This window comes from Quercus lobata, chromosome 10 (genome assembly GCF_001633185.2).
Source record: "Quercus lobata isolate SW786 chromosome 10, ValleyOak3.0 Primary Assembly, whole genome shotgun sequence".
Classification (NCBI taxonomy): Eukaryota; Viridiplantae; Streptophyta; class Magnoliopsida; order Fagales; family Fagaceae; genus Quercus; species Quercus lobata.
The window spans coordinates 5789592-5813919 of record NC_044913.1 but is presented as its reverse complement, the minus strand read 5'-3'; the positions used below and the strand labels follow the sequence as shown (position 1 = coordinate 5813919).

At 32.3% G+C, this 24328-nt stretch overlaps 1 protein-coding gene across 1 annotated transcript; it reads right to left on the bottom strand.

Annotated features, from left to right (window-relative positions):
• Window positions 1–5522: 5522 nt before the first annotated feature.
• On the bottom strand, window positions 5523–10252 carry LOC115964914 (BTB/POZ and TAZ domain-containing protein 1-like). Its single transcript, XM_031084140.1, has 5 exons — window positions 9992–10252; window positions 9455–9588; window positions 8513–8816; window positions 7964–8280; window positions 5523–5989 (listed from the first exon to the last, which is right to left on the bottom strand). Exons 1-5 carry the CDS (start codon window positions 10133–10135, stop codon window positions 5806–5808), a joined length of 1083 nt encoding a protein of 360 aa, XP_030940000.1. The 5' UTR covers window positions 10136–10252; the 3' UTR covers window positions 5523–5805.
• Between the last annotated feature and the right edge of the window lie 14076 nt (window positions 10253–24328).

The following is a 24328-nucleotide window of genomic DNA, read 5'->3' as shown; positions in this document are numbered from 1 at the left end:
ACTTTTCCTTTTTGAAAAAAAAAATAAAAAATAAAACTTTTTTTTTCCTCACAAACGTACCATTTTTTTATCACTAAATTGTTTTTTTCCCACCTCCATATTTTTCTCTCACATTAGTAGTCAAATACTAATACAACTTTTTTTAAAAATAAAAAATGAAATAAAACTATTATGAGTAAAACGTGTAAACCCAAAAAATAAAAATAAAAAGTCTCATTGCACATGCAAAGCGGTGTGACGAGGATAGTACCAATTATATAGCTATATATATTTTGTGTATAAGGGATAAGGATTCAAACCTAAAGTTCTAATAAACGGAAATAGACTTTGTCTCTATAACTAAAGCCCAAATGGCCATAGAGATTTATGGTCTCCCTGGCCTTGAAAACGACCAAGCCCATGGTGCAGGATTCCTATAATCAAGCTTAAATTTTGCCTAAGAAGGTTGACGTTCCAAGCCTAAATTTTCCTGATTGGACCTTTAGAATAAACACTTGGCCCAACATATTTGGGCTTGCGTATGGATCATTTAGTATTCCATTGATGGGAATGTGACCCTTCCATTTCCCTTTAAGGTTTTATTATACGAGACCATTTATTATTTATTTTTATTTTTATAATAAATGAAAGACTGAAATTTTATTGGTACTTGTTAAAAAACTTGTAGGACTTCAAAAAAAGGTCTAAGGAATAAAATTATTCAAAATTCATGAACCAAAATGGGGCTAAATAAGATTTTTTATTTTTTATTTTTTTTTATATCAGATAGAAATTCTATTATAGTCTAATCTAAGTATATATATATATATATATATATGTGTGTGTGTGTGTGTGTGTGTGTGTGTTTTTTTTTATACCAGATAGAAATTCTATTATAGTCTAATCTAAGTATATATATATATATGTGTGTGTGTGTGTGTGTGTGTGTGTTTTTTTTTTATACCAGATAGAAATTCTATTATAGTCTAATCTAAGTATATATATATATATGTGTGTGTGTGTGTGTGTGTGTGGAGCTCTCTTTTGGAGACTTGAATCTTGGCTCTTGCCCCCTACACCCCACAAACACTTTTTGTGCCCTCCACACCCTACAAACACTTTTTGTGCTGTGGTCTAAATAAGAAAATTAAAACATAATTAAACAAGGCTAAAAATAAATTATGCAAAATTCAAGAACCATGATTAGGCAACCCCAATGGGATTCCATATAGCTCATTCTGTGTCTCCCAAGGCTTAGTGCAAGGAAAGCTAGACTTATTTCAGGAAACTTTGGACACGAGTGTTCAAGCCACTGACAAAAAGAGCTTCAGTAGTGGACAGCATGCTTTAGACATATTCAAGTGTTAGAGCAAAAGCTTTTGGAAACAGGTTTAGTTTAAAAGGGCAAGCTACTCATTACATCTAGTGTTGATCTACGACACAGTGAGGAGGTCCTAGCTATACTCCACTCATTCATGCATAGATAGAAATAGAATAGTTCGGCAAGTGACACATATTTGAGTAAACGATCAAACACATTAAAGTTGAGCTAAAACATTAAAATCTTCTCATTTTACTGTAAAATGTTAATGTTATGTTACATGGTATAATTTAGATTCACAAGAATGCATGGTTTATAATCTAATTTCCTAGGAAACTGAATATTTGATGACAAAAGTACTCATTATGTGTCTTAGCACAATACATACGGAAACTCTGGCCCAGGGAAAGTTAGATAAGCATTTGGAAGAATTTGAGAGAGCTGGAGAGCCACTCAAAAAAGATCCTAATTGTTGGACATAATTAAGACCCCAGATTGCTTCTTTCACTGTGCAGTTTTATTGTTGTAATAGGAAACATATTGTTGGTAGATAGGTATCAAAAGGGGCACGCCAATCATGATTTTCATTGTTCTTAGATTCCAACTTTTGGTTGTGATTGTTAAAGAATGCATGATTTAGTCCATCATACTATGCAGTAAAGCAAGGTAGCTAGTGTTGTTTGACGGGGCTGTACATGATAGTAACTGTGATATTGTAATTTTGGTAAACATGATGCTCATTTTTTATTGTTTTTTGGTGACTAATGTTATAAACACCACATTTTCACAATGATTTTACAGCTTAAGTCGGTAAGCTATGATGATATTCACATCTAATATCACTCAATATCTCTCATTCATAGTTTATCATCTTAGTAGTTGTGAAAAAAACTGTGAAAAAAAAGTTGTGAAAGTAGATGTATTGATTTTCTATATATACTTTTTGGATTTGGATAAACAACGTTGATTACATAGAAAATAACTGAAGGTTTTTTTATTTGTACCTTTTGGATTTGGATAAACCACATCAACATGGATAACATAGAAGATAAATAAAGGTAAAATCGCCATGCCGACGTTTAATATTTTTCTAATTGCCAAATTAACTGTAGAACTGTTGGAAAGGTACTAACCATTTTGTGTTGTCTGAATAAATTTCAAATTACTTGACTGACTTTCTGTGATAATGCTAAACACAGCAACTCATCACCAAACAACTGCTAGAAAAATATCATATGAATTTCTATTTTCTATGCTTTACTTGGTGGTGTTGTAGGCAAAAACTTTCTCAGCACATAGGAGAAGTTTCTAGGAAAGTGTTAATATGGTATTTGAAAATTGTAAAAGAAGATTGTAATTGGAAATGGTAGATCCAAGTAGGGTCATGAGAAGATTCCTTTGTTGCAGGAGTATTTCCAACATTATCATTGATTACCTATGTTTTTAACATGATGAGCACCTTAGCTTTACTTTCTATCATGAAATTACTTCTTTTTGGACCAAGTGTGACACTATCAGACAGCAATGACTACAACCAATGGTGCATGCATCTGTTTAGTCTTACTCTAACGAGTAACCGGTTGGACTAAATAAAGCAGCCAGCAAGCATGACTTCACCCTCTTTTGGAGAAAAATCATGTTAGGTCTGATCCTTTAATAAATCATATCAATGTAATGTCACAATTTTCACCATAACTTATTGAAATAACTGAGTGTGAGTAATAGATAATCATTTACGCATGAACTCACAATTTTTTCTCCATCACTCATATATAATAAATCACATCAAAGTTGTGACATAAAAGTTGTATACCTAAACTTTCCTATCTCAAACGTGAGAGACATACCACTGGTACCGGGTGAGTTGAGCTAGATAGTACCTCCCTATGCCTTAAGTGCATGAGAAAACACAAGAGCCTCGGTTCAAGCCCTGAGAGGGAGGGGTGGGGTTAGAGGTATTTATGTAGTGATATATCTAATCAATTCAAAACACAAAACATGAGAGACAATAATTTCACCGAAAATATTTCTTCAGAGTTTCCTGACTCGAGTCCTTCGCTCAAAACTTACAAGTCATAGGCAAAATCATTTCCCCAACAATGATTTCACAATACAACACATGCCTATAACTGATTACTGTATCTAATTGACACAAATATTACTAGGATTTTTCCCACTTCAAGTACAGCCCTTTGATGAAATGCCCAGTTCTTCTGAGTTCCCTGAGCTTGCTTAAGCTCAATCACCACCTTTACAAATTAAGGCTTCTATCTTCTCTTCTCCATTGTATAGTATAAATAGCTACGTTAATTAACTGTAGTCTAATACAGTAGTAATTGAACTTTTCATTTAGCAAGCACTTTTACCCTAAGGTGGAGGGGGAAGATATTGCTCAAAATTATAGAAACATACACCAAACAGAGATACTACAAATTTTATTATATATAAAATCTTACAAATTGATATGCCACCAATTATAAAAAAAAAGTCATTCAAATATTTAATTATTATATCTTGAAATGGCAGTAATTACATTTTTTTTTTTTGAGTTTATAAGTATTTTGTTGTAATAATGTAATATATTAGCTATAGTATTTTTCAAACCGATACTAAGTTTTTTGCCCATGACAGCCTGTCAATATTTCCTTAGGAAAATGAAAAAAAAAAAAAAAAAAAAAAAAAAAAAAAAGAAATTTAATTATGAAAGTTTTATAAACTAATGTGCCAATAAATATGATTGGTGTCACTTCAATACATAATAAAAAACTATCTTAATTGCTTCTTTTTTTTTTTTTTGGTTATTGATACAATGATAACACATCAATTTGTAAGACCTATCTAATAAAATTTGTAATATTTTTAGTATTACTTTTTGTTTATGTCCACAATATTTTCATAACAAATCTTTTTTTTAAGGGGACATAATAAATCTTAGATGATAAGTTGTTACTTGCTGTTACTAGTAGACAAATAATAATTTCAGTGTTAAGTTTAGACTAAAACTAGTAATAATCTGATACTTAAGATTTATTGCGAAAATATCTTGAACATAAACTTATCTCCATTAATTAGTCCATTTGAGGGTGCCTTTAATCCTACTCTTCTCCAACCTTCAAGGTTCCACTACTTTACCATTAGTCAAGATTCCACTAATTTCCGATGGTCAAGGTTATTATCCTAGTAATTGTTGAAGCATCTTGATCAAGAGAATTATGTGTACCACGTTTTCAAGGTGCAAAGTGCAAAGCATCTCCACCATGATATGATTATAAATTTATAAGTAAAGAAATGACGACAGAGCAAGAGAAAAGGAAAGGCAGTACTTCCACTAAATTACAAAAATTTATCTAAATTCCGAGCATTAATTATTATTTGGTAAACCATCTTGTCCTTAAAAATGACAATAGAAAATTGAGTTTTTTTAACAAAGAAAATGAAAGCTATAAGTTGCTAACTTATGAGGCAGTTGAAAATGTCAGTCTTTTCCAAATTTTTAAATACTAATACCCATAAGATAAGTGATGCCTTGGAGATTACATAATTTAAACTAATCAGTAATCAGATATCGTGTGAATAAATTATAGACTTCATTTTCGACCTTGTATTACCCCAAAAAAGATTTTTATTTTTATTTTTTTTATTTTTTTTTTTATAAACAAACCCCCAAAAAAATTATTAATAAATATTTGGTAAGGAAGATAGAAAGCTCAAGAAATGGATGAAAAATAACAAAACCATAAGTAAACTTGCTTTTCCATAAATAGAGAGATTTAAATTAAGCAACCACGTCACTTAAAAACTCCAATTCTAGATGGGCTCTTCTTGATTCTGATAGGTATAGATAAGATTCCCTTATCTTTATTTTGTCCATTTTAAATAAAATATATATTTGTTTACCCCAAAAAAACTACATTTTATTATTTTAAAGGGCATTTGATATGAGGTTGGCCTTATTTATTTATTTTTTAGAAATCAGAAGGAGGATTTTTTTTTAATAGAAATCAAAACGAGGTTAACTTCTAAAGTTTTCATTCATTTAAAAATCAAATAAAATAAATCCTCAAAATATGCATATAACTTGTGTGAAGGGGTTAGTTTATATGAATTAGATATGATGGATAAATTAATCACTTTATTTTCTTCCTTGTATTACCTCCCGAAAAAAATTAATAAATATCTGGCAACTAGATACGGAAATCTAAGGAAATTGAAGACAAACAACAAAACTATAAGTTACTTTCATTTGAATAAACGGAGAGATTTAAAATTACAAGCAACAACTCTCAAGTCTCACCTACCAGTACTACTAACTCTTAAATTCTGTGTTGAACCCAGATTCACAATTTGGGACTCGCTCTTTTAAAACAAGCGCTGCACAACAGTACTAGCCTACCTTCATATACAAAGAAGACTCAAACTTACTACTTAATAAAATAAATAATTGACAATAGAATAATGACACTTTTATAATATATTGGCCCTAATACAATGAGCAATTAAGAAATTTATAATCTGAAGCTTCTAATTCCATGATTGTTGTTGTTGTTGTTGGTCTCTTGTAGTTCCTCTCTTTTCCTCTTGGGCAATGATAAGGAAGACATTGCTTTGGCTGACACAACCTTCCTCACCAGTAATCTCCACCTTGCATCATCTTTCTTGTTGTCTTGCTGCATTCTCAATTTAAATTGCCTGTCACATTCCCAAAACAATTACATCAATTCAATGACCAATTGACAAACCCATGTTTGAAAATAACACGGCAGCATGCATTCAGTGCACGCAATAGCCACCGTTGGGTAAAAAGAAAAGAAATGCAAGAGGGCAATGGACCATTCACCATAGTGTACTAGGGAAAAGGACAGAGCATACATTGGACTCCGGACACACAAAAATCATAATATTTGTTCGAGGGGAGATAGAGATAGAAAGTAGGACTTGTCCAATCCTATCTTTTCTAATCACCTATAAACCAGTAAAAGATTTGAAGGGTATTTTGTAATGGCAAGTCGTTGGACTCGACAATAATCTATTTGTCTTTTTTTTTTTTGGTTTAAAAGTATGAAGTGAAGAAAATATTTTATCGTCGAATATCTGTATATTTCTTTTCATAGTATGAGTCTCAGACTTATGATTGTGGAGCACAAGTTGTAGGAGTCGATTTCTTCAATAGTATGAAGTGAAGAAAATATCTTATTGTCGACTATATGTATTTTTCTATCTTATTGTCGACTATATGTATTTTTCTTTTCATGGTGCATAAGTCCCCAGACTTACAATCGTGGAGCCCATACACTTGGAAAGTAATCATGCATGTATCTAAATGTGACATAATATCTGTTGCATGAAGTGAGACTAGCAAGCACCTAAAATACTTATGGTCATGTTTAATAGTGGACTATTCATGATCATGATTAGTACACTATGAGAGGACCATTTTCTTTAATCTTATTGGACTTATGGGAAAGTAATAAGAAAGAAAAGGTTTACTTTTCTTGTCATTTTGAGTGGGACCCCATTTCTTGGCTTTATTAGTTTAGTTCATGGCCCGTTGCTCCTAATCAAAGTTTGGTCCATAATAAGCTGTGACATTGATGTATAGCATCTTAAGAATGTGGTTGGCACGGAGCAAAAGCTAGAACCAGCTTACCTATGGTTTAAAAGATTAAAATCACAGGTTATACGATTATGACACACTAGCAACTATACCATAGAGGCTGACCCTTCTTCTCTTTTTTTAGCTAACTTCATTGGAGGCCAACCATGCATTGATAGCCGCCAGAGTCACTATCTAATATAAAACTAAATGGGGGTACTACGGTACAAATGTACTACGCAAAACTAATTGATATTTATATATAAATCGAAAATCAGTCTGGACCATGCCAATAAATGTGGACTGTCGACAAATTTTAAAGGATTTTACTAATGTGTTTTCTAAAGGCACACATTAATTTTCATTTTTGAAAAATTTTTTTTCGAGAATTGAAAAAGTAATAACAGCTTTTTTAATTCCCGAGAAAATATTTTCAAAAATAGAAAGTTTAATGTGTGTCATTTGGACCCAATTTTAAATCATGCCAGCTGCCATAAGTGGGAAAGAGAAAATTGAAAGCTAACCAAACACGATTCTAGACTTTAATTCGAATTTGAACAAGCCAATACTGCCGTACTCATGTAACCTATTCACTTATATTTTTTTGATAAGCACATGAACCTATTTAATATAGGCTATTGTAAAATTCAAAGGTCGTATATGATGTACCCCACCCCTATAACATATAAATATTTTCAAAACCATATAAAAACGTGTCTCAAAACTCTCAATTTTCATTTTCTCAATGGCCCATTTAAATGATTATATATGAAAAGCAACTAAGATTTAGTTCTAAAATTTTTGGGATCAATTTGTATCATCAATTGATGATTATATCGATTTTGTGACAAACAAACTTAGTAATAAATAAATGAATCATATGACCAATAGATGAATCATATATAATATTATATAAGAGAGAGCAAGACTTGGTTTCAGTGCTCCATTGTGTTGAAACCGACACAATTTAAACACGTGGCAAAAATCAAATACATATTTGTATCATGTCGGTTTCAATGCGCTAGAGCACTTGATATAAGCAGAGTCCATTGAGGATGAAATAAAATTACCTGCAAAGAGGAACTCTGCAACAATCATGGTGCTCACAGATTGAGGAGTGCAATCTAAGGAGCTGCCACATCCTGTTACACCTTGAGCACCCTCCATTCACTCTTTTCTTACACGTGGCAAAGTGTTTAATCAGGAGTTGGAGACCTTGACACGTGGAGAACTTGCTACAGGGCCCCTTCTTCTCTGTGGGCTCCATGTCATATGGCCCAACACTTGTGCAACCTTCCGTACATATGTGCTCCAAACATTCCATTGCCTCACTTAGCTGTAAATACAAGCTCTGCTCCTCCCTCAGCCTTCTTGATCTCTTTCTTCTCTGTTATTACCAAATCCAAATTTAATCAATATAAGTTAAAGAACTAAAGAATTGAATTGAATTGAAAACATATCAGCAGATTTAGCCTAAAATATATAATTAAGTTGATCTAATCTAAGTATATTATGAAAACTTCGAATCGATTATGGATTTTCAATTGATTAATTAGGATCGGTTACATGTATTGATAAATCATGACGTAACAAATTTAACAAAAACTGGCGTAATTTACCGATTCAGCTTCATCCATAAAATGTAAGATCTCGAGCTCGAGCCAAGGGTCATGATCTTGCAAGAACTTCCAGCCCTCAGTTTTCTCTACAGCTTTGAAATGGTTGGCCACCAATTTCATGCACTTGAGGTAGAGATTTGGTGCGTCGCACATTCTTGCAAGTTGAAGCACATCCACCACATTCTCCATCGTAAGCCAATCACCCAATACCTTCGTGCAACTTTGCTTCAATTGTGGGACCGAGTACACGTGGGACAGCGCCAGTAGATGAATCCCATACTTCTCCATCTCCTCCTCCGAACACCTAAACCACCAGTGACACTTTTGTCATTTCACACGATCACCCATTTTTCATTCATTAAGTTTGATTTCATTTTTAAATTGATTATGATGGTCACGAAAATATATCATATCCCTCTCACATGTTTTTTGAGATGAGATTTAACAATTGATTTGATGGAATTTTTATCACATGAGAGCGACATGATATATCCCAATAACATAAAATAAAAATCAGAACTTAGCAGTCAAATAAGTTATGAAGACGGCTAAGATAATAAATTTATAATCTTTGAACAAAATCAAACTTACTAATTATTAACAAATTAAAATGAAAAAAAATAAATCTTAAGGTTCAAAATAAAAATAATTTCAAAATTTCAGGGTCAAATGTGTAAATAAATTCTAAAATTCTAAAATAAAAGAAAGGAAAGTACTATAAGGTAAAGTAATAAAGTACCCCTTTATTTAATAGCACGTGTATACACTAGATATGAGTTTTGACCATATCTAAAATTTATTTTTACACACTAGACCGAAAACTGACGACCGTTGGATTGATTATAGGCGTAACATACGGTAGATGAAATGGACGGCTGCTATTTTGCGTGAAGTTACCGTAAAAACTAAGAGGCGACTAGAAACTAGAAAGCGTGTACCAACCTAAAGGAGTAGAGGAAGCGAACGAAGGAGACAACAGCGTCATAGGGAACTCCGAGAATCGGAATGACTCTCTCCGAACTCCGATGCTTACGTGGCCTGTCTATGATGTTCTCCAACACCGGTGACGCCGAAGCCTTCACAATTTCCAAAACAAATTAACATAAATCAATCAATATTATGAAACATAGTAACATACCATGTCAGATTGAAATTACTAAGGTTAAATCATACACGACCATACGAGGTATAGAGCTAATTATAAAAACCACAAAATCAACTATACAAAGGTTTTGTCCAATGCTCTAGTGCAGGACAAGATACAGATCGACGCGTAATAAATTTTGAACACGTGTCTGAATCGTATCGGATCCAATATATTGAAAATATTACTCGAGCTATATTGGATCGAATATAGTATATATTCGATCTTCCACAGATTAGTTAGAATCGACATCTGTATTGTTTTCGGCTAAGTAATTAAAGTATGTTATATAAGTTTCTAAAAATGAGAGATGGGCTGGAAATATAGAGTAGTACCAGGATGCTAGAGTGCGCAGGGATGCGAAGAGCAGCGGAGGTGATGATGTGGACGTCGGGTTCCGGCAGCTCTCGGGCACTGGCTGAGGAGTAACCGTAGAAGTCATCGGAAATGTTAAGAGATGTAGTTTGATTTTCTTCCATTTGTGTCCGTGAGAGAGAGAGAGAGAGATGAGAATCTTTGTTGGGGAGAGAGAGAGAGAGAGAGAGAATATGAGAAATGAAACGAAATGAAATGAGTGCGTGTGTTGGGGGTTGGGGTTGTTGCTAATTTTTATAGACAGCGGAATAAGAAGGGAGTAGGAACTAGGAAGTAAAGAAGTGAAAAAAAAGTTAAATTGACTAACCCTCTCTGCCACGCACGCGCTTTCATCACTGTCTTTAATTCATTTTGTATTCTGATTTTTGTGAGTACAGTTGTTTCTATTCTTTTTCTTTTTCTTATTATTTTTTGGGTAAGGAAAAGTGGAGTTCAGTTTTTTTTTTTTTTTTGATGTTCAGAATACAGTTTAGTTCAGGTGATAAAGTGGAAATCCTATAAATTTTAAAATTTTTCTTATGGGAAAATTTTACCTATTTATTAAAAAATAAAATAAATAAATCTCGTGTCATTCACTTTTAATTTCTTTTTTGAAAGTTGCACCAACCTCCATTGAGATGTATTGGAGTGAAATTTGAAATTTCCAATTTCCTTAAAACTTTTGTATTAATGATACTTTTAAATGAAACAAATTAGCCTATACTCTTTCATCATTAAAAGCCTATACTCTTTTTGGGAGGTTTGGGTTTAGTGTCTAATTGTATTAAACTCGTTGGAATCATGATACGTGTCTATTTTTAGACACATGTCACCATTTGACCAGGTCCAGTGCACTGAAAGCACTGGACCTAATCTAGATCCTACTCTCTTAGATACACTATTACTTCTCTAATAGAATGTTATACTTAAAAAAATGAAAAAAAATCAACTCATTTGTACAAATTTCTATTAAGGAGTAAGAGTGGCATATATATAAAACTTAGTGGAGTGGAGTGTCATTTTGCTCATAGCTTGGGTAGAAATATTATTTTTAGTAAATATTTTGTTAAGAAAGTTTTTTTTTAGAGAAACTGTTAAGAAAGTTAGGCATAGACTTATACGTGTTATTGATAAATCTTGAGGATAAGTGTTATTTATACAAATGTTTGGGGAGTGTCATTTCAATAACCTAAACTGATGATAGTGTGTAATTGACATTTTTTTTTGTAATTGGTGTGTGATAAAAATAGTGTCAATGATGCATTTATACAAATATATAAATATATTCCAATCACAAATTATTACTTTAAAAGGCATACTATAAGAAGTAAAAAAATTGTGTCTCTAATATTGCTCTAATGCATTTGACTATGATATGGTGATGAATCTTTTTGGGGTGTTTGAAGTTAGGTAGGTTGGTTGTGTTTTCATCCCCAATCAAGACATAAGAGGAAAAAAAAAAAAAAAAAAGAAGGGAAAAACAAAGGAATAGAGACAAATAGATGAAACTTGGGTGGTCCTTTTTGTTTGGGTAAGGAAGTTAACAATGTTTTGTCAAACCAATTAATTCGTTGAAGAGGGTTTCCCATTTTTTTTTCTTGTCCCTTTTTTGTTTTTTTTTTAGGCAATTCGAGATTCTAGTTCATTTTTTTTTAAGATTTTAAAGGGATCAAATAAGCTAGTATATTTATGCAGTAGTTAGTTTAAATATTCTTATTTTTGTTAAATAATAAAGTGACTCCGTTTTATAGATTATTATGTATTTAAATTCCCAAATACGTTATCAATAACTATACAATAAAAAAAAAAGTCCAATTTCATTCAATTCTTTCTAAAAAAAAAAAGTCTAACTGGTTAAAAAACTGGCTTACAAATTTTTTCTTTTGATCATAAATTGGCTTACAAATTAAAAACTGGTTAAAAAATTTACTATCACAAACAGTAACGCTTAAAAGCTTAGAAAAAGTATCAATTTCCATTATCATTCTTGACCATGATATATTTTAATGATGAAAAATATGTTTTTATATGTGATTAATATTTTTAGGAATAGTTGTCACCATTCATCAACCAGAATCATTAAAAAAAAGATCACATTATACATGCAAAGTGTAGAATTTATTGTCAGATACGCATCACATATAAATTAATCCGTTGAAGAGTGTTTCCTTTTTGTCTTGGGCCTCTTGGCAATTCGAGAATTTTGTTTTTTGGAGACTCGGCAATTCAAGGTTCTAGTTCATCTTTTAAAGATTAGAAGGGGATCAAATTAATGAGCTAATATATTTACGCAGTATTTAATTAAATCTTCTTATTTTTGTCAAATAATAAAGTAACTTGGGTTTTGAATTATATATTTAAATTCCCAAATACATTATCAATAAGTTATAAAATATAGAAAACTCCAATTTCATTCCACTCTTACCATTTGTTCAACTCATGATTATCAACGTCTAAGTGCTTAAAAAAATTGCTATCGCCTCTAAGTGGTTAAAAATTACCATATAACCGAACGTAACGTTCAAAAGCTTAGAAAGTATCCATTTCCCTAGCCATTATTGACGGTAATATGTATTTATAATGGAAAATATTTTAAAGAATAGTACTTGTCTCTATTTCTCAACGACAACCCATTTAAAAATAAATCACAATATTTATGCAATTTCAAAGTCTAAATTAATTGTCATATATGACATCAAATAAATTAATTGTCATATACGCATCACATGTAAAATAGAATCAATAGACCCATATGTAATTTAATGTGGCATCTTTTTTATTTTTTATTATAGAGTTTTAACTTATTGTGTTTATTCCTAATGATAGTTTTTTTATTATCAAATTAAGATACTAGTTAGTTTTAAGTGTAGGCAGAACTGAATCCCTAATCTCTTACTTAATGTGGTATCTTGATCGCGAGCAAATGTTAGATTGTGAAGCTAATTCATAAAATAAGCTCAAGTAAAAAATGAGAAAGTGTTTGAGATAGTGGAGTACACTCCTTTCTCTATTCATTTCCAAGCAATAAGGAAAATTTGGGAATTTGCCAGTGGCTACGGCCACATATGTTACCCATGGTTGCAAGTGGAAAGTCTCGCCATTGTCATGTTGTTTTACATGCGAGCTATTTTGGTGAGGCACTGAGGCGTAAGTAATGTGGGATGTGAATGTAGGTGGCCTTCTACCTACCCTTATCTTTAGGTAGTCAAGATCGGCCACTAATCTCTATGATTGTGAGGAGTGTTGCTTCTGATTATGTATGATGCAGATTGCCGTAGATTTGGGGCCTGACCCTTTTATGGTGCAATTTTGACATATTCGATTGCCCTGACCGAAAAAACTATTCTCTAGGTCCCAAAACCGTAAATGAACTAAGTTATTTATGAAAAACTCATACTAAGTGCGGGAAAAACTTGTTTATATTAATTTATTTAGCAAATGAGTCAAAGTCAAGCTTAAATTTATACTCAACTATCAAACAAATCAAGCTCAAACATAATAATAGTAAAATACTATTTATAAACAAGTTCAGGCTATGGTATTTTTATTTTTTATTTTTTTTTTGAGAAAACAGATTCATATAGAACAAAGAAGAAAACAAGCAGAAATAGCTATTACACAGCAACTATTCGGATTACATCAAACACACAATGGGGAATTTCTTCAATCCAGACCAACTCTGTGTCAACATGGATAGCATTGCGGGCCAAAGTGTGAGCAACTTGGTTTGCCTCCCTCTTTGTGTGATGAAATTCACAGCTTTTCATGGTCTTTGACAAAAGCTTCACGTCCTCAATGATGTTTCCAATATGACAAGTAGGTTCGGCAGTATCTTGGATAGCTTTAACCACCGAGAGAGAGTCACTCTCAATTATAACACAATTAAAGCTAGTTTCAATTGCAAACCTGATAGCCGCCGGATAGCCAATGCCTCAATGACCTCTGCATCTTGAACACTATGGTATTTGATTTAAGAATACATTTTATGTGTACGCATGTATAAAAAATATACTTATAACTTAATATGTAATATACTTTTAAAATAAAATTGAACTTTTAATAATTCTGTTAACTTTAAAGTCATGGGGGGCGTGGCGAACATTCATAATTTCCAATGGAGTAAACAAAGTTCCCCATATATTCCCATTGCCTTCATGGAAAGTTGCTTAAAAAAAATGTATTATCTCAGAGACTCAGACAATGTGGATGAACTTTGTGAATCTGACGTGGACCAGTGGATGGATAATACCCGACCTTGTCATCCAAAATTTAAAATAAAAAATAAATTAAAATAATAACTTTTGGTGAACACAAGGGCTTGACTCAATCTGACCTGGCTTGTCATACTCGTTCTCATCCATTTCCACATGTGAATTCGTCCGCTTGTAGCAGCCAAGCAACATAGGGCCTGTTTGTTTTCAAAAAGTGGTATATTCATTTTTTTTTTCTTTATTCTATATTATTTTAATATTAAAAAAGCATTTAGTTTCGAATTTAGTACCGTTTAATAAATTATTTTGAATACATAATTTGGTTATAAAATGCATCAAGTTAGGTTTGGTCATTGCTTTCTATTTTTTTAAAAAGTAACTTTTCTCATTCACACATATCACATCACTAAATTTTTTAAAAAAAATAATATTTACAAATATGCCATTGTATTCGTATTTATAGAAAACGATAACGTCGAAAAGTTGTATTTATTTTTTGTATTCAAATCAAACTTTTAAGATATTAATAATAAAAACTAAATACAAATGCTAAAATCAAACTAGTGTTTTTTTAGTGGTGAGATCCACTGGAAATTGAAAATAAAAACAAAAAAGGTTATTTTTTCACGCTAACCAAACATGCCCATAGTTTATCTATTCTTGCCACGCGTTGAATACACTGTTCCAGGCCAGTTTGTGACCATTGAATTTAACCAATTAGTTGTGAACACGTTGACACATGTTGTTGATGAGGTGAACAAGCTGACGTGTTTAATGTCTTACATGGGCTCACCTCTAAACAAAAAGCTAGATTTTGATTGGCGGTGATCTAATCTGGAGTTTCAAAGACTTGTGTCGGAGCCGCCTCCGCCGTCAGGTCTACCATGTTGTTCCGCGGTACCAAATAAAATAATTTCATTTGATAATATAAATAAAATATTTTATATTAAGCTAAAGAATATGTTCATGGGTGTTTGATTACATCCGTTTAAAAAGAATTGAATCAGCTCTAAGTAATATAGTAAAATTTAATGAACATTTTTTAATTGAAAGTTGACTCTTAAAAAATAGTTGATTGTGTGTGTATATATATTTTAATTTATAGATTTTATTTTTATGTCAAAAACTCAATTAGTATCTTGATTTGATGATTGATTTTTAATTCTACACTAAAAATTCAAGAGTCTTGATGATTAATTTTTATTGTTAAATCAAGATATATCAGTTGAGGATCAAATCTCAAATATTTTATTTGATACATTCTTTTTTTGATTGAAAGTTGATTCTTCAAAAAAATAAGTGTCGATTGTTTTTAAGAAATAGCTTCAATCTATAGTATAGAGTCTATTTATGATGATTGCTTTTTATATTTTTGGTGTAATTGGAGATCCAACCCTAGATCTCTTATTTAATAACAAAAGAATTTATGCTAACTAGAACCCACAAATCGATCTCAATCTTAACCGATGCATTTGGAAACTATTAAGCAAACCCATAATAAACTAATACACCTTTGAAAATTCCATATATTTTTTATTTATCAGGGTTTACTTAATCCTAATTTTATTAAGGTATGGTAGTCATGCACACTTTTTTAATTTCACCTTGATATTATATGATTTTGGCGTGGTTGGCGTGGTTGGATTTTTTTCTTTTCAACCACTTGGAAAAAACATTAGATAATGTTGGTATTTATTTTAGACAAAGTGGATGGTGTTGATTCAAGTGGGATTATTTTATTCTGACCCAGTGGCCATTAAAAAAGAAAAAAAAAAACTAGTGCAACCGTGTGATCGGTCGTTTCCTAGAAGAAAGGCTATGGCCAGCTACTATTTTCTTATCATAACGTATAATAAGAGCATAGCATGACGGTCATGCTTATGAGTGTGTAACTGTCGTGATTGAAAGTGTGAAACAAGAACCACGAGTATGGAAACTCATAGTCCCTCTAGATCATTGTGCTTTTAAACCAGTCATTTCAATTACTTTTTAAAGTTTGAATTGGCATTGAAATACTAGAAAGATTCTGTTTCATTACTAGATTATTGGAAGTAAATTTTGACAAATCTACTATTGGATTACATTTTTTAAAAATATATTTTTAATGATCTATGTCATCAATCAAAATGTTTAAACTTCAGTTTTTTGTAGTACAAGATTATACATAAAAAATAAGTTTATAAAATGAAAAGTAAATAAAATCTAATTGACACAAAATTTTATATCTGTATTAAGAATATAAATGACATGCAATCTAATGATTAGAATTTTCAAAATAGTTAGCAATTTCAGTGCTTCATAATTGCTCTACCATTTCAGTCCTATAGGTTTAAATATGCTATGGTGGATATATTTTCCTCTTGGTCCAGTAGATACATTTTTATTTTGAATGCCAATAGGCCTAAAAGTATTAAAAAAAAAAAAAAAAATTGCTAGACTACTGGTGGGTGTCGATGGATCAAGGGCTAATGTACTACAGCCTCATTAGTCATCGCTACTAGCTATAAGCCCCATATATCATATATGAATTGTGGAAGCCCAACCCAAAAGCAAAAAAGATTATGAAATCAAAATCGATTCTAGTTTAGCAATGGACCAATGGTGCACCGTGCAGTACCTTCTTTTAAAAGTGGCCCGGCCTAGGCAACATCTCTAATGACCAGAAGCCCAAGCTGTATTAGATGGTGATACTAATACCCATGCATGTGGACTGTTACAGGCCCAAACTGTAATTGAATTTGTCAAACACAAATCATCACTGAACAAGGACCATCAACCTTTTGTATTAAAGCATTGGCTTAAAGTTCAACTACCTCGTGGCTGGTCCAAATTTACTCACTCCTGAAGTTATGTACTATGTGGAAAGCCCACACACTGTTTCTCAAGTACCCCCTATTAGTGGTCCAAGATAATTGTATTTTAAAAGGCCTGCTTAGAGGGTCAAAATTCAAAACACAAGTTATGTTTTTTTTTTTTTTTTTTTTTTTTTTGACGGGGAACAAAGATTCATTGCCACAAGAAATTGAAGTACAACAGGAAAAACAAAAGAAGAAAAGAGACCTCTAGCTACTAACCTGCTGGCGCAGGAATAGCAAACAAAGAAGGTCCCTTCCAAACCTAAAAAGATTAACCTTATACAGACTAGCCAGCTAAAAAGCTTATATACTGTCCTGTTGAACTCCCTTTTCAAGTAGACAAAACTAACAGAAACAAGAAAAGCCCAAGGATCCCAACTAAGCATCGAAAAGTGTAGCCAATTAAATTGGCTCAAAGACAGAGTCAGCAAAACTCGAGTTGACCGGTTCACAGAATTTCTTAGGAGCCCGGTTGTTCTCTTCCTCTGAAGCTTCTTTCGCTCTCAAGCGCTTTGTTCCTATCTCCATCATCTGGGCGAGAGTTTGATCATCGCTTGCTTTTCCTTTCGCACGGGCAACTTTTTTCAGACTGCCTTTACCTAAAATTGGTTTTCCTTTTTCATTAGCTTTGGCCTGAAAAATTACACCAACTTGGACAGCATTGGCCGCATTCTTCTTCATTGGGTGGTCTTTCTCATTCTTATCTAAAGGAGCTTTAGTACTTGGGCTCCCTTGAGAAATAGAGCCTTTTGGGCCTAGTGAAGTAGGGCCTTTTGGCCCATGCCTCTGTGCTCAATTGAAATATCATGCCTTAGATGATCACGTGACTTCTCACAAGAACCCAAAACACTCATAACCTACCCTGTCGCTTCACTCATTACCTGCTCTGGAAATCCACTGAAGACTCGTATGTCACTAGCGAGCTGTCCATCCACACATGTGGTGTTATCGCTTCCCCAGGTATCACCCTTCTCCAAGCTTTGTTTCCTGCCCTCAATACCTGAAACCTCAAAACATGCCAAAGCAGAACCAGTCGTCGGCCAAGTCTTTCGCTGCACTTCTAGCTCATCGAAGATAACTCGGATTGTGTCCTTGCTCGAGTTCCTTTCTTTGGCTGCCACTTTTGCAGTCCACCTAGCCCTTAACAAGTCCCCATATTGATGGCCAGCACTTTGCCAGACATCAAACGTTGGCCAATGTTTATTATCATGCCCAAGCTTCCCACAAATGAAGTAAACAGTAGGTAGCCTTTCATATTTAAACGTAAGCCATAGTCGTTCACCATCAGAGCTTGCAATATAAGCTCCTCTTCTTAGTGGCTTATCAATCTCCAACTCCACACGGACACTTACGATTTTTGCCTGATCAGATTGCCACAAACACCTATCGACTTCAACAAATCTACCTAACTTGCTACCAATTTCTTCCCTAACTTCCTATGACATATGCTCAAGAAAGACCCCAAATTTGGACCCAAAAGGGAGAATGGATGAAAGAAATATTTGTGGAAGTCAGCCATTTTTTCCATTTACAAAGTAAGAGGAGGTTGTTATCAAAGCTCTAAGGCCCACACCTCTCAACCCACTCCAATTGATACTTTGAGCTAAACTTGAATTGGAGTATATTATTTCCAACTTCTACAATTCTCATGTCTGAACCCATTTTCCATGTTGATCTAAGGGTGTTCATCAGAGCACGTTGGTTCTGTTGCCAATTAGAGAGAAGCCACCCAAAAAGACTTAGGGAACATTCTTCAAAGAGGCCTGAGCAGTTTGTGACAGTGATAGGAATAACTTCTTCTTCTTCTTTTGTGAGTTGCAGGTTCTGTAAGCTAGAGAGAATACTTAGATCCATAACCAAGAAATTTTGGCTCCTTCCGAAAGAGAACAAAAGAGTAACTATACAACCCCTAAAACGGAAGGTTAGGGATGGAGCAACTCGTATTCAAACGAGAGGAAATAAACTCCTACTAGGGAGAGAGAAAAGAAAGCTCTTTTAGTGGAATTTGATTCATGTTACACAAGTTATGTTTTGAGCTACTACTCTTGTGAAAAGTCAATCATAATGGGACTTTCATCTCTTCTATTTTTAAGCTTACACTTACCATCACATTGCTTTTACAAAAAGAAAGGGTGCGTATGCTTATTCACTACAAAAAAGATTGTTATTTGGGACAAAACTTTTTTGATGACTACAAAAAACCGTCGGGAATCTAACCGTTGGATTGGAAGAATGTGCTAATATATTAGTGTTTGTGAAGTATGACAACAATGAAACGGTCGGATTGTGAGGAAAATTTTGCGAAACTTGATCAAAATCGGTAAATATTTGGTCAAACATGGTCAACTAAATATTTTAAAATACTCTTTGAAGTTGGGTCTAAGAACTGTTGAAAAACAGAAAAATAATAAAGAGTCATTCTAAATATTTTAAAATATTCTTTAATTAAAAATTTAAATAAATGAATTTTAATTATGAAATAAGATAATTTTGGAAAGCAAATGGCATGTTAGTACACAACATTTTTAATATTAATTTAATAAAATTGTGTCAATTAGATGTCAAGGGTGGAAAAAAAATATTTTTTTCCTTCAAATTTAGGGTGGAGTATAGTTTCTCCAAACCTCAAATTTCAAAGTGACAACAACCAAAAAGTGGGGCGATTTTGCCAAATAAAATATACAAAGCTTATTTATTTATTTATAAATATTGAGGTTAATTATATTGCTATAAAAGAAACCCACCTATACAATATCATTTTATTATTATTATCTATCTATATATATATATATATAAAACCGAAACCTTTGAAACTCTCACAATTTTCCACATCATCATTTTAATTTAAAAAAATTTTAATTTTTAAAACTACATAGTAAGAGAGTCCTAATAGGAGTCTCTTATATATATATATATATATATATATATATAAGAGACAAAATCTTTGAAAACCCTAAAGCAATCTTCTCTGTCCGTCTTCACTAAGAGAGAAAACCCTAAGTTTCAATTTCTTTGGTACGCTTGCTATTGCTTTTTCTCTTTTTTGTGAATTAGTTTTTTTTGCTTTTGTTTTGTATGGAGTAGTACTTTACAATATATAGTATAACTACAAGTATTGTAGTAAGTTTGCTAACTTTTTGTGTGGTTCAAAGATGCTATATTCTATATTATTTTAGATTATATAACCATAAGCTTTACCTTATGGAGACGTATGTATAAGTTTTCAATTCCTTTTGTGTGGATATTTTCTCACAGTTGTGGAGTAAGGTATATGTACTATATGTTATCTTATGTTTTCTCTTATAGTGTCATGCTTCTTTGTTTATTAATTAAAGATTATGTTGGAAGCCTATATTATTTGCACCTTCAAAGTGTTCTACAATGTTTGAACCAAATTTTTCATCAATTAGGAAGAATTGGGTAAAAAATACTTAGAAAAGCTTTCCATCCTTACTGAAATTGTCTCGCAATAATGACTTCTTTTTTTTTAAATAATTTGTAGGTTCTGAATGTTTTGATTTTTAATTTTATTGTCTTTTGAAAGTTTGACCATCTAAATTTTTGGGTTCAATATTTTGCAATATTTGAAACAGTTTAGCAAATTTCAACTGTTATAACTATGGATTATTTTCTTGAAGGTAACCTATCTTTTTCTTATATTTCTCTATTTGGTAGTCATATATATTTTGTTTTGTTTCAATAATTTCTAGGCAATGCCAGTAAATTTTCTGATTTTTTTCCCCTTTCGAACGTTTTAACATCAGAACTTTTTAGTTATTTTTTTTTCAATATCTAAATTTGGCTTATTCATCAAATTGTAACTCAAAAAGATAGGAGCAATTCACGCAATAGTATAGTTTCATAATCAATTTAAAATTTTATAAAATTATTTTAGTCTATTATAAATAGGTAAGTTCCCGTGCGTTGCACGAGTTTCCGACTAGTTTTAAATAAGGACAAAACTTAGGTACAGTACTTAGATGCTGTTCCTTAGGTTCCCCTCTTAAAATTCTACTATGTGGCTTTTTCCTTAAGTCACAAGACAGAATCTTAAGAGGAAAACCTAAGAAACAGTACCTAAGGTACTGTATATAAGTTTGATAGTTTTCCGCTTAAACATTTTCACGTTTATTGTGGTCTTTTAAAATTGAAATGTTATTGTGGCAGATCGCAATTGTTGTCATAATAAGTCTATTTAGAGCTGGTTCTGTTCTTTGATTACTTATTGTCACAACAATATTTGTCACAACATAATATAATCTTGTCACAATAAGTCATGAAATTCACAAATGAGAGTTAAAAAATAAAAAATAAAAAATAAAAAACCCAGTTTTAGACTTTGGGAATTAAGAGAGTAGGGTACACCATCTCAACTGCTAGTAAGGGGCTCAAAAAACTGCTAGCAAGGGGATCCTACACCGGTGATCAAAAAAATTTCCCTCCCTTTTTTTGGGTTTTACTTCCATAACGTATCTCTCTCTCTCTCTCTCTCTCTCTCTCTCTACCTGCCAACCAAGTGGCTGAAGATGGCTGCAAATCCAACCTCTACTGCATTATATATCACTTTCTAGGTCCGTGCATGTGTTGCATTCAATTTTATGTTTTTTTTTTTGGTAAACAGGAGTAATTCATTAACTAAGAAATAGAGGCAAAGGAGCAGTTATGCTCATACAAGGTTCCCACAACATCAAGGCTAGCCAAAAGAGCAACATCAGCTGGGGGAACAAAAAAGTACAAAATCTTGAGAAAGTACAACACCTCTTCTAGTAAGAGCATCAGCACACTTATTTGTTTCCCTATAGCAGTGCTAGATTCGGACTCTCAGGCTCTTTAGTAGCCCACCATTGCAATCAGCAATAATTACATCATTACCATTAGACTTCCCCTCATCTTTCATCGTTAAGGCTCTGCTTGGAAGGAGGGAATGGAATGGAATGGAATGGAAAGGAATGAAAAGAATCATTTTAGAATATTCTTCCCTTCCCTTGTTTGGGAGTTTAAGTAGGAGGGAATGGAATGGGTAGGAGGGAACACTCATTCCTTTCTATTCCCTTAAAACCTCAAATTTTCATTCCCCCCGAAATTGGGAGGAATGAGAGGGAATAGAATTAAATTTAATGATTTTTTACTATAACTCCCAAAATACCCCAGTATATACAATTCTTTATTTTAAAATAAGGGTCTAATAGTAATATTGTCATAAAATGATTCTATTCCATTCCCTCCATGTTGCTCCCAAACAAGATTACTTACATTCCATTCATTTTTATTTCTTTCCATTCCTTTATTTTAAAACATCTAATCAAGGTTACTTAATTCCATTCCATTCTATTCTTTTCCATTCATTTCCCTTACTTAAATACATTCCATTCCATTCCATTCATTTCCATTATTTTATGATCATTTCATTCCATTCCATTCCTTTCCCTTATGAACTCCCAAGCGGAGCCTAAGTTTCTCAAAAAAAAAAAACTTCCCCGCATCTTTCATTAACAGATCAATCACAAGCTGCGCATCCAGTTCAGCCAACACATTAGCCAAATTTTATGTTTTAGTATTTTGTAGTTTGTCTTTTTATGAGTTTGACTGTTCTTTGTCTATAAAGCTACAAAGGGAGACAAACATAGGTTATAGATATCAGATATCTCTATATATCTCTATATATTAAAAGGTAGGGGTGTGTAGAAAACCTGCCAACCCGCCAAACCCAACCTAGCGGGTTGGGTCGATTTTTAGGGCTTGGTGGGTTGGGTTAGGTTACAATTTTTTTTTAATAGCGGGTCAGGTTGGGTTTGGGTTATAAAATTACAAACTCGACCCGACCCACCCATATTTTAATATATGTTTAAAATATATTATATATTTAATAATTTTTTAAAAAAACCAGCTGTGAAGCACTTCCTTGGTTCCTACTATCATATATAATATAAATCCTATTATTTATTTTAATATATATTTAAATATATTATATAATTAATAAAAAAAGTTTAAAAATTTTAGATATATTTTGTTTATAATTGAGTTAGGAACTCATATATATTTTGTTTATAAGTGAATTAGGATACTAGTTTTGTAGTTCATTTATATTTTGTTTATCAACTCAGTTGGATACTTAAACATATTTTTTTTACAACTAAGTTGGAATATTAGTTTATATATTAATGTATATTTTGTTTATCAACTTTGGTGGTAAGTGTAATATATTTTTTTCTGCTCAATTTAATTATAATAGTAATAAAAAAAATTGTCTAACCCATGGGTTCAACCCAACCAAACCCAACTCATGTGGGTGGTTGGGTTGGGTTGGGTTTTTTTTGACCCATCATGGTGGGTTGGGTCAAAAAATTCCTTCAAAAAGTTTATCTTGTATATATAAAAAAAAAAGTTTATTATTTGATAACAGACAGTTGCTGTCTTGATATTGAACTAGTGCCCAAAATGTGTAGTTAGTACAATTTGTCAATTTTCATTCATCATAATTTAGAGTTGATATATTTTTTAATTACAAAATTACCAAGATGTGTGATGAGATATCATTTTTCGAGGGTGTAGATAGAATGCCGGTTGATAAATCTTGGATCAATCTTTCTAATAGGTCGTGTGAGGAATTTGCAAATGAAGTAATAGAGTTTGTTGAGTTTGCATTTCAATGTGTCAAAGAAGAGGATATGAAGATAAAATGTCCTTGTAATGATTGTAACAATAGGTATGGAAGAACACAAGTTGAGGTTATAGGAGACCTCATATGGAAAGGGATGTCAAATCATTATAATAGATGGCATCTCCATGGAGAGGGAAATAGCGAAGAGGATGAGGAAGATACAATGTACCTAATGTAGAATTTATATATTAGAGAATATTTAAACAATCCTAGACTAAACATAGATTAACAGGAGGTTAAGTTACTTATTCTACAAGTACGTAGATCCTATAATTAGTTTAGGTCAACTTGGGCTACAATATTTAACATATATTAACTTATTGAGTTTGAGAAGATTATGATTCTCATCAACTCTTTTGCTTCAAAATAGACATTATTAGCATTATTGGTTTGGTTTGATCTCCAAGTTACCTCCAACAAGTCTTGAGACAACAGTTAGGAAATCCAATGTATCTTGTAATGCTCTATGCACTAGTGAAGAAATGTATCTTTAGTATCACAATTTGTTATTTTAACAAATAACTTTTCACAATTCTTTATTTTAAAAAATTGTGAAATTTTGGAAAAATAAAAAGAGTTACATCTCTACTA